At 34.7% G+C, this 18270-nt stretch overlaps 1 protein-coding gene across 4 annotated transcripts in view; it reads left to right on the top strand.

Annotated features, from left to right (window-relative positions):
• Nucleotides 1-18270, top strand: part of AGMO (alkylglycerol monooxygenase) — a 290586-nt gene that overhangs the window by 115108 nt on the left and 157208 nt on the right. For all 4 annotated transcript variants that reach the window (XR_008389639.1, XM_037163905.2, XM_037163903.2 and 1 more), the window contains exon 5: nucleotides 5391-5486. Coding sequence is in view for 3 of the 4 variants with exons in the window: in XM_037163905.2 (XP_037019800.2) it covers nucleotides 5391-5486 (96 nt within the window). In the remaining variant the exon portion in view is untranslated. The remainder of the gene's footprint in view (nucleotides 1-5390; nucleotides 5487-18270) is intronic.

Below are 18270 nucleotides of genomic sequence, written 5' to 3'. Positions count from 1 at the left end.
TAATGACAAATAAAGTGTCTGGATGTGTATTAGTTTTCTGGGGCTGCCAGGACTAGGTGCCAAACTGGGTGACAAGAGAAATTGATTGCCTCTCAGTCTGGAGGCTGGAATTCTGAGATTAAGGTGTCTGTAGGGTTGGCTTCTTCTGAGGGCTGTTAGGAAGAATTAGATCTATGCCTCTCTTGGAGCTTTTGGTGGTTTGCTGGCAATTTTTGGTGTTCCTTGGCTTGTAGATTCATCACCCCGATCTCTGCCTTCATGGTCACATGGCTTTTTCTTGTGTGCATGTCTGCCTTTGTGTGCAGATTTCCTATTTTTATAAAGACACCAGCCATTGGATGAAAGCCCATCCTAATGACCCCATTTTAACTTGATTACCTCCATAATTCTGTTTCCAAATAAGTTCACATTGTGAGGTACTGGGGGGGGTCTATGGCCTCATATGTCTTCTGGAGAGACACAATTCGATACATAATAGTATGCATACGGCTAGCATATAGGATGTATGAAAAGGTAGAGTGGGGAACAGGAAATAGAAACACTCATAAAAATGGGAACAAAAAATGGACCTAGATACTTAGAAATACGTCCTTTCTAAGTAGAAACAAAAGCTCATATTCCACACGTGCAATTTGAGTTTTACAGCTAGAGATCAGTATTTTCTATCTACCACGTTCTGTGCCACCAGCAAACTTATAGAATGTGGGGCAGTGAACTTGATTATTCAATCTTTAGTTTCTCAGTTCTGAAAAAGAAATGTCTCAAAGGTAACATTATTTAAAAAATTAGAATCATGAAAGTGCAAATATTAGTAAAATTAAACTACTGTATTAAAATAAAATAGACATGAATCCTGAAGCTCAGATTTTTTTCATTTCTTTTAAAGTACTGTATTTTGCTGTATATAAATGTGCATGCTTGTTTTGTGTGCATTATACACAGGATTATTATACCCTTTGTTATGTCTATGTTATATAATCATACCCATGTATAATGTGCATCCTTATTTTTTTCTAAAAAATTTGGGCAAAAAAGTGTGCATTATACATGGCAAAATACTTAATTATCACTTAACTTCAACCATTTTGCTCAGCAGCTTGCTCATGAACAGCTTCCCTTTCTCAATCCCTGCTTTTTCTCCCAGTTTTTCATGCTTCATCATTTTATTTTCTTGTTCTTCCATCCTAAGGGGCTTCATTTCCATGACTCTGGAAAGCACAGCCCCTGGCCTTCTGTTACATCTGCTTTGAACTCCCCAAGCCCTGCGTGAATCCGGTCACCACCTACTTCCCTCCCACACCCTGACTGCTGAGCACCATGGGTGTCCTCCAGCGCCAGCTGGGCAGCACAGTGCCCCCTAGTGTATGGCTTCCAAACACAGCTGAGCTGTCTGTGCTGCTCACCAAACTGGAAATGTCAGCCTTCTCCCCACCTGGGAGAAGCCTTCCCAGAATTCCAGTCTCCTCCACTACTGCCTTTCCTGTCAACCAATGGCACATTTTAAACTTCACAGAGAAACACGTCTCTCTAATTTCTATTTGGATATCTTCATTAAGATTTGTGAATGCTTCTTTACCATTAAGTTTACCGAAAAAGTTCACATCCCTACAGCAGGCCTAATCCTTAGGTTAATGACATTGCTTGTACCTTAGTTCTTTTCTTGGACTTTGTCTGATCAGCTACGTTTGACATTTGTTCTTCCTCTTTCTCTCAATGGCTCCTTCTAAATGATCATAAATAAATTCATATCTCTCATGTTAATATATATTTTAAGGAATATGTCCAGCTGTCTCCTTCATTGTCCTCAGGGACAGAAAGAAGTAAGTAATCTCTACCTGTATCCCATCATTTTCTTTGAGTGATTCTTAAACTTACTCAGGTGTGGGTACCAGACTGACTGCCCCACTGATCCATCCAGTGCCCCACCTGCAAATCCAGTGTCATTTTTAGTCTGGTCGATACTTGCACAATATACTGGCTTACTCAACAGTTTCCTTGGGATATTCCTCAAGGACTTCCACAAAACATCTTCTAAGTGGAACTTTACAACCTATTCTCCCTCCTGTTCAGTGTCTTGGTGAACATCACCTGACAAGCCAAAAATGTGGGTATCTTCTGATAGGCTTTTGTCCTCTACTCTTCTATATTTAAATAGTTACCAAATCCTTAGCTCTCTTGTGTGTATTCTGACTCTCCATCCCTGTGGCAACTGCTGTGGTTAAATGTATGTGATCTTTCACTGGGCTATTAAAATAAATTTCAAACTCATTTTTATGTTTCTTACAAGCTTAAAAACAACATTAACTGCTCCCTCATGGCCTAGGATAAATCCAGTCTCCTCAGAATGGCATTAAAAGGCTTTTCTCCCTAGTTTGACTGATGTCTAAATTATCTCACCACAGGCTCTCTGACCAAAGCTACAGACTTTCTTCAGAAAATTGCACATTCCCCCATGCATGCAAGCTCACACTTACTTGTAGTGATATCAAGGGTGTGCACGGACTCCCTGAGATCTATGTATGAATGCCATGGTCCACACCAATCTCTTGCCACATTCTCCAACACCTTCAGCAATGCTGAAATACTTAATCATTCCCCCCTAAGTTACACATTGTTTCTTGCTTTGTGATGCCCCCTCACACACCCCTGGGTTGCCTCTTTCACTTGAGGAACAGAAGAAAACTCACTCATCTTTCCTCTGCTTTAACCTGAGGTCTCCCCTAGGCTTATTCTCATTTCCTCTTTATACACAGGTCTGGGTTATTCCTTTCCTTTATGACCTCATTATATATGACTTCTATCAAAAAATAATAAAATAAACCTAGAGTAGACAGTGTAATTTAAGGCCACAGGGCCTTGAAGTGAGAATAACATGGTTTTGGAATCAAGGCAGAAATGGGTGTATTTGGTAAATAGAATAAATGTCCTTTGGCCCAGGTACTGAGGCTTTAAGGTTGAGGAAGGAGAAATTTCTTTTGTCAAATTAGTACCATTTGAGATTTTCTGATGGAAAGGTCATTTAAATTGGTTTTAAAAATTATAGAGGATTTGGGAATGCAAAAATTGGATGTAGAGAAGATGATTGCTAATTCTCAGAACTGGAGGACATTTACTAAGCTGCTTTGAACTTTAGAAATTAGAACCTTGATCATATCAAAAAATTGCTTTTACAGCAGTATGTTAATAACAAGAAATTAGATCTTATGTGATTCATGTGACTTCTATTTCTTTATTTTCTTACTAGAAGTGTGATTTTCTGGAACTCATGCTAAGTTCATTTTCTAATTGTCAGATCATTATGTTAATGAGTGGTAATATTTGAGACAGTTTTTTATTCATTTTTTTGAAGTCTGACCTATAGGAAGCTCATTGGCAGAATATTTTGTGGGTCAATAGGCTTGTGGTTTACAATAGGTAAAGGCTCTCAGAGGTTCTGCAGTAAAGAAACTTCTCTTGTTTAACTCACTGCTTCACAACTTATTTGACCATAGAACCCACTTTCCGTAGCTATTTCTATGTCAAAGGACTATTTCTCTACACTTTGGGGAATTATAATGAACTATGAATATTCATCTGCTCTGAACTCTCCAATTATAACTATTTTTAAGCATCAAAGTTAAGTCATTTTATGTTGTTATTCACATCTCAAAGATTTAAAAACACTCCTTAGCTCAAAGTACTTATAGGTCATATATGTGTGTTTAAAATATCTTTATTAGCCTTTTGTAAGGGAACTATTTTAATATATTACAAAAATTATACTACAGTATCACAGATCTTTTGGAACCAAAAGATGGCTATGTTTTTCAAATGTTTTCAAATTCAAATGTTTTTCCCCTTCACAATTTATTTAAAGAAACTGAAGGTTAAGAACTTCATGAATATCATGGAGAGATTCTATAGTGGAACCAAGGCTTAACAGTAGATATCTTGAATAAGAGCCCAATATACTTTTCTGACTCACTAATCTAATTCATTGCTTAATAATGTAGTTATAAATAATGAAACCGATATGGTTTGTGATTACAGCTGAGCTTTGTAACTTAAGGTTTGAAACAAAACCTAGAAGTTTATGTAACTATCCAATTTCTAATGTGTAATCATTACTAAATTTTATCGAAATAATATTTGGCCTAATTGAGAACAAGAACTTTAAAATAATATAGAAATGAAATTGTAATATTCAGAACAAATATTATTTAAACATCTAGAATTTTGGGAACATTAACTCTACAAAACACAAAATATAAAGTGGAAGTCAGATATTTTTTATTTCTGTTTGGTTGTTTAGTTTTTCACTTAATATGATTGTTTTTTAAAACATGAAACCACTCTCAGGGATCAAAGTCATTATTGGGAGAACACAGCAGATTTTGCTTATTAGTTGATTCCAACCAGTTCTGTGGTTTAAGCATAAGTTTGTTGTTTTTTTTTTTTAATTTTTAAGTCAGAGGCATTTCCATCTGTTAGGAAATGTTAAACTTTAAAATTTGTTTTGAGTATGGCACTGTATCATAGCCCCTTCCTTGCTAACTAAAAAATTAGGAGATATTGTACCTTCAATCAACCACATAAAAACAAATTTGAAAGAGGAAATTTATTGTATCCTCTCCTTATATGAAATCACTCTCTTTTATTATAATTTCATTTTATTCCTAAGAATGCCAGGTTATAATACAGAGTTTGGAAGCTGTCAAGGTATAAAGACACATGATCCTATACTTCTTTTACTTAAAAAAAGTGAGTATTTGTGTGTGTATATAGAAAACCTCTTTAAGTTTGGAAACACATCCATCCTTTTCAAGATGAAGGAAATAACACACCATCAGTGCTATTTTAACTAGACAGCATTAGGTGCAGAATAGAAGTCCAGTAGACTTGGCTCTAATGTCTGCGACTTTATCACCAGGTGGAGAATTGATGTTGCAAAGTCGAATATGACTCCAAAATATAAGAATTAGGCAAATTTGCAAAAGACGGAGATATATTTGCTTAGGTGTATACTCAGATGTTGAATCATTAGTAATGGTATGGGTTATGTGGAGGAATCCCGTGTGTAGATATAAGCAAACTAAGAGGACAGCTAAATCAGGAGCAAAACCATAGAAATGAAGATCACATGGAGGGTTAACAACAGGGGAGTGGGAGGAGGAGAAGGGGGGAGAAGGTACAGAAAATAAGTAGCATAGACGGTAGGTAGAAACTAGATAGGGGGAGGGCAAGAATAGTATGGGAAATATGGAATCTAAAGAACTTGTGACACATGGACATAAACAAAAGGGGGGGAATGGTTGGGGGGGTGCAGGGTGGAAGGAAATGAAGGGGGAAAATAGAACAACTGTAATGGCATAATTAATAAAATATATTTTTAAAAAATTTCTGTCTTTCAGGTATTCTACCTTCCCCTGGCACTCTTCGTACCGCCTTCAGTGTTTGCCGTTCATCTTCAGTTCAATCTCCTCTACCAGTTTTGGATCCACACCGAGGTAAATCCTTTTGGGTTTTGTTTTGTTTTGTTTCATTTTATATCTAAATAGCCTGAAGCAATGTCCTGGAAATCCACTAGCAGCTGATTTATTGTGTAAGAAAATCTTTGTCTGCATTCTTTAAGGAGAAACATCTGTTCATTTTTATTCCTTTTTACTGAATATATATTGCAGAGTTTATAAGAAGCAATGAGGCCAGTTGGTCCCAATTAAATAAAACCATTTTTTGAACTATTAAGTACCAAAACTTTTTAATACTTTATTCAATACAATATCTTCCTGTATTACAGTTTATTAAACATTGCTTGCCAAAAGATGTTGAAATTTATTTTAACATAAATATATAAATTTATATACATAATTTATGTATGTTTGTAAGTATATATTTACATATAAATATTTATAGTAAAATTTATTTTTATAATATAATTGTAATGCAATTATTATTTTATATTAGTAAATATGTGCTTACACATATAAGTATATGTGATATTTACAGAATACATAAGTGAGAAGTCCTTGAAAATTTCTTGACAAAACTTGAATACCTAAAAAATTATAAAAAATATTCTTTCTTAGAAATCTTGCTTTAATTTTAGAGTTTGAATTTTATTTAAAAAATGCTCAATATGTTGTTGGGATTTTTTCCCCACAAAAATGAACAAATATAATTTCTTGGGTCTTCCGTGGTATCTCAAATTGTCAGACTTGAATGTCTGCAGAAAGACCATTAAGCAACTGATTGGTTTATGAACTATCGTACTGATCTGGTTGTTAAGTAACAAAAAATCACAGACCCCTAAAAACCCTTACGTACACACATGAGAGCCCTTCCAAGCATGTGGTATTTATTGGAAGCTTTTTGAAGTCCTGTAGGAAGCACATTGACAAGTGTTGCAACTGGTTGAACAATACCGCAAATCACAGCTACATTAGATGCCAAAGCTTGGTGCGACAAAGAGCATTATTTCATTAATCTGCAGTGTTTTATGCTACTGACTTACTTGGACTAAAGAGACTGTTACCATGACTTTGGGCATATGTGGCACTATTTGAAGATCTGTTGTGAAATAGCATTGGTTGTATGCTAGTTGACATACATCAAACAGTCAATACTACGGCTGTCTGAAAGAGTTGTTGAGACCAGTTCTAACTCTAGGGGTCAAAGACCAAATTTGTTTAAATCAGTGGAAGGAAGCTTTCTGATGATTTAGATGGAGGGGTTAAAGGAGAATTACATTTTTATAGCAGCTCTGCTCCAGGTCATGTCGTGTGTCGGGTCAGGTATTAGTTTGGATACAGAACAATGGTTCCCAAGTAACATCTGTCTTTTCCTGTGTACCTCCAAGAGGATCACTAGCCAGGGCTTGAGTTCCAACTCAGGAAGAAAGGGAGAGTGGAGGAAAGCCAGCAGTGAGGCATTTAAGCTCAGAACCTCCAGGCGGCTTCACTTCCAACTCAAAAGCAGCGCATTAGATCCTCTCACTTGTGTTGTTCAGGATACTTTTGAGTGTACACTCCAGCGTGTCCTTACTACAGATGAGTTGCACAGGAAGCAGAAAATACAGTTTTTGAAATTAAGGTTTTGATCTTTACATTATTAGGTGCGAATGTATTTCTAAGATTTTTTTGCTGCTGTGTATTCGATTACATTTATTGTTATGGACGGCATGCTACCATTGGTTTACAAATAGAATCATTTAGGAAGAGATTTGTAGCAGTGGCTGCTTCTAAGGGGCAAGTGAAATAGAGAACTGGATCAGCGAGAACATACCTTTATTTTTTAAAAAAAATTCTTATGTGTTTAATTGAGATTTTTTTCAATTAAAGGTTAATACACATTAGACTTAAAAATGGGAAAAAAAAGGAAAACAATGAGCTTCAGTTTAAAAAATACCCACTTTATGACTCTCTAGGCCACTTGAGCACTGCTTAATTTCAGGCATTGTACTTGGGGATTCATTCACAGGAATAAAATGCGAACCATAGATTTGACAGTGCTGGCCAAAGGGCTCTGCACATTCCTGAATGGAGGTTTGATTCATACAGCTGGTTCACTTCTGCTGACCTCCACAAAATCAGTTCTCACTCTGAAGGGAAACTGGCCTTCAGGAGGTACCGATGTGCTAGAAGTGAAGAAAAGTTCACTCCCTTCGACCAACCAGGTTATGATAATAGGCTGGGCAGGAAGGGGGGGAACCTAACAACATGGTTTCGAAAGATTATATATAAAAGAAAGAAAAAACTCATAAAACAGAGTAAATGGTTTATAATAAAATTTTTATTACTTTTGAGTTACTTTGATAAAGAAACAACAGCATCTCTTCCCTCCCTCTCCTTTGAAAGTTACAAAAGATTCTACTTGAAACTATCTTCTGTTGCTCAGTTTTTATGAGTGCATTTATTATTATTTTTTTATCCATTTGAAATATCTGTAGCACATAGTCATACTTCTTCTCTGTGATTATACTAAAGGCATTTAGGAAATCTTTGTATTGAATACATGTTTTTAATTTAATTAATGTGGAATGTTATTATTTTTTAGATAGCATATGATATTTGGGTGTGAGATGATTTATGCAGTACAGTAGTTACAGTAACATTACGTATTACCTTTCATTTTTCCTAAATTAACCATCGTGTTGTTCATGTACATATCAGATGATCTGGGCAGAGAAATGCAACAGAGAAATAATTCTTTAGTATTGAATATTTGAGCAATTTAATTAAATGATTTTAATAGTGCTGAACTGAAACCCCTAACTGGAACATTATGAGATTACAAACAAAATGAGAAATCTCTTTATGTATGAACCCAGGTAGATCACCCAATAAATAAAAGTGCATGACAGCATTTAATATATGCCACTATTTAAGTTAAAAAGGGAAATGGACTAAATGTTTATATATGTATAAAATATCCCTAGAAGTACACATGGGTACCCAGCATTTTTTTTCTTGGGAAGGATATTGGAGGTGACTGAGAGTATTAGAATAAGATACTAATATAATTTTCCTCATTCTGATAGATGAAGGGGTATCTTGTGATAATAGTTCTCTAATAACTAATGTTGTTTAGGAGCATTTTAGGAATTTATTGGGACACTCACATATTTGCTTTAGTGAACTGTCCAAGATCTTATCTATTTTTATTGGGTTATTTGCCTAATATATTTGTTGGGATTCTTTATATATTCTAGGTGTAAGTCATTTATCAGATATGTACATTTTTAAATACATTCTCCCATTTTGTAAGGTGTCTTTTTATTTTGTTTCTGGTAACTTTTGATGAAAAAAATTGAAGTTAAATTTATCATATTTTTATTTAGGAAGAGTTTGTGTATATGTGTGTGTGTGTTTTCTCTAAGAAAACTATCACAAAGTCTCAAAGAAATTATTCAAGGATTTATTTTGGAAACCTTGAGTTTTAATTGTATGTAGAGTCTATGATATACCTTAATAAATGTTGTGTATGGTATTTGGCAGGGCTCAAGATTCATCATTTCTATGCAAAAACCCAATTATTTCTGCACCATTTATAGTGCAGACTTTCTTTTATCTATTAGATTCCCTTGGTGATTTTGAAGAAAACATACTCAACCTCATTTTAAACTTCTATTTCGTTCCACTGAGTCATTTGTCTCCACTTATATGAATCCCTCACTTTAGTAATCAATAAAGTTTTATAGGAAGATTGGTTTGTACGATTTGTAAAGTAATTTGTTTTAAAATTCACTAAAAGTTTTTTTGTGCAAAATTTTGGGGCCTTTGAATAAATAAAGTTCTATTTCTTTCTTTCCTGTATTTATATCATTTATTTCTTTTTTCTTTCCTTATTGGATAGAGTTCAAAAATTAATTTTAATTGAAATTTGGAAAAATAATTGTCCATTATTTCCTTAAACATCATTTCTATATTTTTCTCTATCCCTCCTTTGAAGCTGCAAATACTTGTTGATTAGACTACTTGATATTTCCTTACAGATTAGTAATGCTCTGCAATATTTTTAAATTTAATTTTATTATATATTTACTTTTAGAGTTGGTAATGTTACCGAACAAGAGGTCCAAGGGGAGGGCAATATTTGGCCCACCTAGGGATGCCAAAAATTGCTACAGAATAGGGGCCCCTCCCAAGGACAGATGACTAGTATCTACTGGGCTCTTCTGTCCGCCGCCAATTGGAAAGACATCTCTCAATGCCAGAGATTTGTGAAAAGAAAATGAAATGTTTATTTAATGCTATTCAGGCCTAATGCCTCCACTAAAATATCAAAGTCCTTTAGTGTATACACCTACACCCACACAGCTCCCGCTTCTCCCACTGTCCCAACTCCGGTACCGTAAATCAGGAAAAGAGCACACGTCTGTGTTTGAGGCCGCTGGCACCGTTAGCTGTGTCACCATGCAGGCAGGATCTCTCTCTAGTTAATCCAAAGTACTGTGGTACCCTCTCACAGTCTGCTGGCAAGAGATCTTTGTACCCAGTTCCAGTCAAAGTCTCTCCTGCTTTCCAGGCCACGCAGCCAAAGGGGGCACCCCAAAGCCATATGGGCCTTTTCTACCAAAGCTGCAGGGGTCCACACTCCACCAAAAGCATGTGTCTTTCTTCTTCACCTGGCTGCAGGGATCTCCATTCTGGCAAAGCTGCGTGGTTTTCCCTTTCACCTGGGAAAGAAGGGCCCGCACCCTGCCAAAACCACGTGGCTCCCTCTTTCACCTCACCAATAGGGGGTTCTCACTCTGCTGAAACCGCGTGGCTCTCTCCTTAATGGCTGCTGTGTCCGGCTTTTAAATCCTTGCACCCATCTTCCTCTGTACCCCTATTTCCGCCTCCTCCCCCAATCAGTTACACCTGCCAGTATTTCTGTATTATTACAAGTTTACTGGGCTGCCATCATTAGTCTGGACAGTTAATCATCCCATGTCCTAGAGCCAGTCTTCTCCAAGCTCCCACTCAGGTGCTGTAACTTGGGGGACCTGCCCCCAGTTACATCTTGGGGGAAGTGACTTCATCCCCCTTGCTCCAAGCCTGGCCACAGCCATTTAACATATCCAAGTGACCCGCCAAAGGCTATAGATATGTTAAATGACCATGCCATGGATTAGCTGCAAGGTTGTGGCTGTACAAAACAGCCCTGCATGTTCCTGCTCCATGTGTCCCTTCCTCCAACTCACACCTGTGGGGGAAGGAGTGAGGACATCTTATATGTCTCTCCAGTATTCCTATACACTTTGAATTCTGGACACCATTCCAAATCTTTTTTTGCCCCCCCCTTGGCTGATTAATAGATATCAGTAATATCTATTAATTTGTATTCAAGTTTATTTACCCTTTCATAATCTTTCCCCAAGCTGCTATTAAACCCACCTAGTAGATTTCTTGCATCACATATTACCCTTTAAGTCCTAGAATTTTTACTTATTTATACATAGTTTTCATTTGTCTGCTGACATTGTCCATTTGTCAGTTATTATTACTATATTCTTCTTTAAGCCTTAATAATAATTAATTAAAAATTCTTGTCTGCTAAATGTAGCCTCTGAGTCATGTGCAGGTCTATTTCAATTGACCGTTTATATTTTTTGCTTGATTTGAATCTCATTTTTCTGCCTTATATGTCTAGTAACATTATTATTATTAGCCAATATTTATGGTAAGTTTATTGTAGGCTCTAGATTATGTTATACTCTGTTCACCATTTCTTAATTTTATTGTAAGAAGCAGTTAAATAATTAGCTAACCATTCCAATTTTTAGAGTCTTTGATTTACCCTTTGTTATGACATGTAGATTTTTTATTACAGTCTTTAGTCTTGGGGCATACTCTTTATCCTTCGCAGTCTTTAATCCTAAAATAAGGCTTATTACAAAGCCATTTTTACTTGGTAGAATTTGAACTCTAACTTCTGTTTTGGCAACAACAGGCAGCAGTTGAAATCTCTGCTCAGGAATTTTCTAGCTATTTACCTTCCTGCTTTTCACCAGGTTCCCTAGTGCTTTGTTTTACGCATGGGTTATTTAAGAGTCAGCCAAGACTCTTAATTCATGAGTCAGGTTTGGGGGAGATTTGCATGCTGATATTGTGGCTCCTCCTTCTGTGATTGGGGGGTGAGAGGGGAGGGTTTTCCCATTTTAATTACCAGCCCTTAGATCTAAGTTCAATTTCTGATTCCCAAGCTAATAAGACTAGAACTTTGCCAACTATATCCATAAAACACAAACATTGCCATCAGTAACCTAATTGATAAGCTATGAAGAAAACAAGGTCTTCTCATTAGCCACACTGTATATGCCATCAACTGTCTCAATTGTATTTTTTTTGTACTACATAAAGGTCAACAGAAATCAGAATCTAGAACTGCAGCAATGCAATGGACAAAATTAGAAAGCAAAAGAAATATGCAGTAGAACTGTGAAGTAATATAACTTCAGTGAAAATAGAAGCCAAAAAATTTTAGAAGCTAGGTGATATAGAGAGGAATAGGAAAATGTAGCCCTAGAGCAGCAAAAACAATAGCAGAATGAGCAGAGATATCAGACTTTTAAAGGATATGACTAATTAAAGTGTTTTGCTTATCACCCTTTTGTGTCTAACACTGTGGCTTTTTGTGGCTATCTGGCAGTTGTTTTTTTGTCTTCAAATTCTTGTGGAGTCTGCTTGAGACCCTTTCCTGGAAAAAAAACCTTATTTTTATTTTAAGTATGTATATCTATTTTATTCCATCTTTCTAATAAACCATTGATAAATACTAAAATGCATAATATTTTAATGGCCATGGAGAAACACATTTAGTTCTTTTCCAGTTTCTACAGCTGTTATTTTGTTCTCTGTACAGGTGGGAACGGTATCGACATTATTAATCTAGCCATGAAATCTCTTTCACTATAAAATTATTATTTATTTTTCATAAAGAAAGATGATACCTGAAAGTACTTTCTTAAATATTTTAGATGCTATAATTATGAAAACTTAGGTATGGATATTGTGAATGCAATCATTCATTTCAAGTGCTTTTTTTGTAAATAAAATGATAAGAGTAAGTAACACTATTGTCATAATAGAAATTGTGTTTTTCTTTTGTGGCATAAGTCACTACATGGCCTGAATTCAAACTCTGACTTCATTCATTATTCTCCCTATGACCTCAGACACTGTTCTTCCCTGTGCCTCTGTTCCTCAGATGTAAAATCAGAATAATACAATGGCATAGCATTGTTTCATTTTCAGTACTATTATTGTCATTATCTATTTCTATAATTGAGATATCTTTTTATTTTGTCTCACATGCTAACCATTTCCAGCTATCAGCTACAATTATTCAGGTATCTTCTATAACAATTTTAATGTAAATCCATATTTTTAGTATAAACTATTGATATAAATAAATACATTTGGATTTCAGATTTAAATGATTAATTAATACACAAATTTACTTTAGAAAAAATACATCCAGATTCATGGGATTCTGATCATGAAGTACATTGTTTGGGTTTTTGTTATAATCTTTCTTTCTGAAATTCAAAAAGTAATCAATACACAAAAGTGTGAAATCTGCCAAATTCAATACATCTTTTTAAATATTGAAATTATTATATTCCACAGGCATTCACTGAATGCCTATTGCATTCCTTGTATTGCAAATGATAAATGACAGGGACAAAAAAGGAGTAAAGACTGGAACATTTTGGATGAAGGTAGAGTAGCTTAGCTTGAAATATATACATATACATATACATATACATATACATATACATATACATATACATATACATATACATATTCTAAAGACAAGTTTGGGAGAATAAACAGTTACAGTCATCCCAGGCCAGAAACTCGTAGTTATTGACAGTTATCATTGGTTTGGTGTGTCATGAGGAAAAGTTGGGATGACATTTCCGTCTGTCTATGTATTTATTTATTTCCTTTTGTATATACTTCTTCAGAATGTACTATTTTTCTGAAAGTATCGTAAGCATTAACAAATAATAATATCTCATTAAATCTTAACAATAATTCTATGGAATTGGTAATACTATTTACCCTAACTTAATATACTAAGTAACTTACCCTGGGTCCCATGATTAGTAAATATAAAAGCAGGACTTTGTAACAAGTAGTCAGGCTCCATATTCCTTGCTCTTATCCACTATATTATAAAGTTTTGTGTAGATGGGTCATTTCTGATCTTAATGTTATAATAAAATAGCCACTGTGTGTTAGCATCCAGTGTATGCCAAGCAAAAATTCTATATACAATTTCCATAAAACAATTTGAATCACTAAAGGCCAATTAAACTTTTACAGGTTGTAAGGAATGAATGTAAATTCAAGTAACTTCAGTTAATGGGGCTTTATTTTAAGGGTACATGTAGAAATACATGCAGCAGGAAATCATTCTAGAAATTTAATAGACAATTTTAGAAAACTGGAATTTTTATATTCACCAATTCTGTGACAAATACCATCCTTTTTAAAGTGAATAATATTGAGATTCTACAGTTTATGTAAAATAACACAGCTGGCTCCAGAGCTTGTGTTTTGGCCAAGACAAGCTCACTCATCACTCTTCCTCTTCAAACAGTGTGTTTATTCAGTTATGCCTCAGTATTCTGAGGCAGATGGCAACAGGCTTTCTAAGAACTTATCTGGCACAGTGTAAAGATCAAGGCTGTGGGGTCAGTTCACACAGAACTTAGTTGTCATCTTGCCTGTACCAAATTACTGTGTGACCTTTGCAAACATGTACTTGTTCCTGTTCAAACTTAATGTATTCTCACAGGCTAGTCCTCCTGAAAAGTCTTTGGTGATATTCCATTGCTTAGTGACTACAAGTCTAAATTTTTTGCATTTTGTGTTTTTGTGCACTGTGTTCCAAATTGATCTTCTGATACACAAAACTTCACTGTGTGTTCCATGCAATTCAGTCAATCTAAACCATTTCCCATTTCCCACATATACCTGATATGTAATCATAGTTTCTCTCCTTTTTGTATTTTCTATACATAACTATTCTATATGTTTTTCAAGGTCCAACTCAAATCTCCTCTTCTTCATGAAGTGTTTACTCTTTAAAGAGCAAGTATCTCTATAGCTCAGATTGTGTGTCAGTCACTACACTGTGATTTTATAAGACATAGTTATTTGATCATCATACAACCCGATGGTCCCCATTCAAAGCAAGGAAATTGAAACTGTGAAGAGATTAAGAAACTTGTCTAATATTGTGGCAGCCAGTAGATCCATAATTCAAACCTGGTCAACAATTCTCTCTCCTTTTCTCATCTGTATGTGGTATCTTTGATGTTATATCTTTTAGAAATGTCTTAGTTTGACCAGAACTGCCCCAATGTATTCCTATTTTTCTGCCATAATTCTTAATAGCACATGCTTCCACGCTCTTAAATTATTCATTATACACTTAAGTTTCCTGCTAAACTGTCTTTAATTTCTCTTCAACTTCCTATTTCTATTGCCTTACCTTAATTTATAGTCATATCATCGATTACATAGATCATTACAATGGAATTCTGTTCTTTTCTATTCCTACAAACCCTTCCTTCTCCCATATATTTACATATAACAACTGTGATGATCATTTTAGAATCAAAATATCAGAACAATCCCAACATGAGAACAGACTTCAACAAGAATTTTAAATGGCTCTATTCTCTACAAGATAAAATCGAACACCTGAAATCCATGAATAGATTTCAGAGCCCTTAGAATATAAGCTTTGCCTATCTTTCCACTCTCACCCCATTAGCTTGTCCAGTTAAACCACACTGCTTCTTGCTCCCTAAACACAGCTTACACTTATTCATTCTCAGTATTTACACATACCCTCTGTGAAGCTCTTTTTCCAAACATTCTTCATCATGCAACTCAATTACCACTTTCTCTGGAATGTCTTTTTTACCTCCAAGTTAGAGCTAAGTGCACTTTTCTTCACACTGTTCCTGTGTTTATTTCTATATCTGTATTGACAGCTAATAATTAAGAACATGAACTGTTTCGAGGGACATAAATGAGATAACACACTAGTTCCTGCATATGGGGAGAATCCAATTAATAGTGACTAAGTTTAATTCTTAAATTACTGTATTGTAGTTGTTACTTAACTCTGTTCTCCCATTATTCACAGTTCTTTAATAGCAAAAATTGTCCCTCATCTACTATATGAATATATGCTTGTGTGTATATGTACACATATTATATACAATGTAAATAATACACATTACAATGTTTAATTATTATTATCTATTCTTGATAATTGTTAGTGTTAGACATTAATAAATATGTTATATGTGTATATATTTGTATTTCTACATGAAATATATCTGTGCCCTATATCCCTGTAGGGAGTATGAATTTTGGACAGTTATGAATATGTATCTTTTGGAATTATAAAAAAAAATTGAGGAAGAAGTAAGTTATATTTCAAAATATATACTTTTGAAAAAGACTTATTTTAACCAAAATAAAATTTCATGTGTCTTCCTACTGAGTTCTTATTACAGAAAGTATATACTCTAATACACCATTTGTTCTTAAAATAAATTGGGACATTTCTTAGCACTTTTGCTCTCCTTGCTTCCTTACTTCCTTTTACTCCTCTTTGAACTTCTTGTTCCAATTCCCTCTTCTCTCAGTATTCTTCTTCCTTTAAAATGTAATTTACTTAAAGGGAGTGGTGGGGGGTAAATGCAGACAACTGTAATTGAACAACAATAAAATAATTAAAAATTTTTAATTTACTTCATCATTTTCATACTGTCTCTAAATAATTACATATTTAGTTTACAGCTCTAATGCAAATTTTCATAAGGATTTATGATCGATGTTTCCAGTGTCTCACTTAACACATTCACAGGAATATTTGACATCACCCTGAGTCAACGTGTCTAAAACGTATTTCATTATGACTCAAATCAGCTGTTCTTCTTTGCTTCCATTGCCCCTTAAAGTCAACATCAAGATCAAATCTTAGTGTTACCTTGTCTCTTTGATCTCTTTGTAACCAGTCTTTAACCCAAATCCTATACATGTTCTCTCTAGAAATGATATTCTGTTCTATTCTACAATTACCTTTTAAAATAATGTGCCCAAAGTGCTTATTCATGTATGAAATTGTAGTGTTTTCCCACATGTATTATATACATATATGTCTTTAAGGTTCACAATTTCAAAAAATATTTCATGAGCACCTACTCTGTGCCAGACAAAGAGGCCAGACCAGTCTTTGGACCTGAATTGTCACCCCTTGTTAGTAGCATTTTGAGGATCCCAACTTCCTTCAAAAATCTGTTGGATTCTAGCAACTCTTTTCCAAAGAGTGGGGGACTTCAGAAAAAGATTTTTATTGAGCTTCCTGGAGTTCATCAATGTATTGTTTAAAAATTCATAGTTCATCATTTCAAAGACATGTTGTGAAAGGGCTAGAATTTGAGGCCTTCACACATAAGCAATTAGATAAGCATCTGTGTATCAGATTTAGAGAGCAGAACATCTCAGGAACAAAGGAGTAGTAAGACAGAATGGCTAATGGTACATGTTTTGTAACCAAAAGCAAGTTTATCCTCTATTAGAAATTTTTATACTAGTGTGTTCCCTGAACCTAAAAGGGTGCCTACAAATGGAAGCTCAAGAAACATCTGTTGAATGAATATTTAGTAGAGTTATTTAAACTCTTTAACCTTACTTTCTAATCTGTTAAGGTCATTATACCTTCTCTGTAGGTGTGTTATGAGGATTAATGAAGTCATTTTATATTAAGTGTATAGTCCTGAAAATAATATGTTTAAAAATGACAATTATTGTAGAAAAGCCCAAAGACTACAAATTAAAATTATCAGATGAAGTCAGAGCTGGAATAGAAGCAAGTATAATTCTTGTGAGTCACCACACACATCAGAATTATCTGGGTGCTTGCTCAAAATATAGGATAGTCCCCTTCTGAGAACCACAGAATCTAAATTTCTGGTAAGTGAGGGTAGGAATCTCCATTTGAACAAACTCCCCTAAGGAATTAGACTTAACACTGATGCATTGTGGTTTGAGCACCATGAGTAGAGATTTCATTAACTTCTTGAAGTCAAAGACAATATTTTATTCATCTTTTTTCCATTGTCTAAAATTTGAATGACCATCAACAAATACATTTTTAATTAATAAATTAATCAATTGTGTTAACTATATTCTTTGTAATATATATTGTAATTGGAGGTGGGGAACAGGAGGACAAAAAGAAAGTACTCACGGCAAAGACTTGGATTAGAGAGGACTAAATTATGTCCCGCAAAAATTCATGTTTAAGCCTTTATCCCCCATGTAATGATATTTGGAGATGGGGCATATGGGAAGTAATCAGGTTATGAGAGTGGAAGCCTCATGATGAAATTAGTGCCCTTATAAAAAGAGGCATGAGAGAGAAGATGCATCAAGAGGGCAGTTCTCACTAAACACTGAATCTGCTGGCACCTTGATCTTGGATTTCCTAGCCTCTATTTTTGTTGTTTAAGCCATCCAGCTTTTTGTATTTAGTTATAACATTCCAAAGTGACTAAAATAGTGTGTACCGATTTAAAAAATTCCTTAGGGGATAAGGTTCAGATACACTTCAGCTAGTCCTTAGAAGGAAAATATGCAAATGACATAAGGCAAATAAACAAGAAAAACAGATACTTGTAGCTTCTTCTCATCTACTGATTGAGAATTCATTCCATAATATTTGACCTTAAAAGATTAGTATACAAATATTTTTTAACAGACCAAACTTTATGAT

The sequence above is a fragment of the Artibeus jamaicensis genome, unplaced genomic scaffold, assembly GCF_021234435.1.
Source record: "Artibeus jamaicensis isolate MK-2021 breed Jamaican fruit bat unplaced genomic scaffold, CSHL_Jam_final contig_923, whole genome shotgun sequence".
Lineage (NCBI taxonomy): Eukaryota > Metazoa > Chordata > Mammalia > Chiroptera > Phyllostomidae > Artibeus > Artibeus jamaicensis.
Note: the sequence above shows the minus strand (reverse complement) of the source record. Positions and strands in the feature narration are given on the sequence as shown.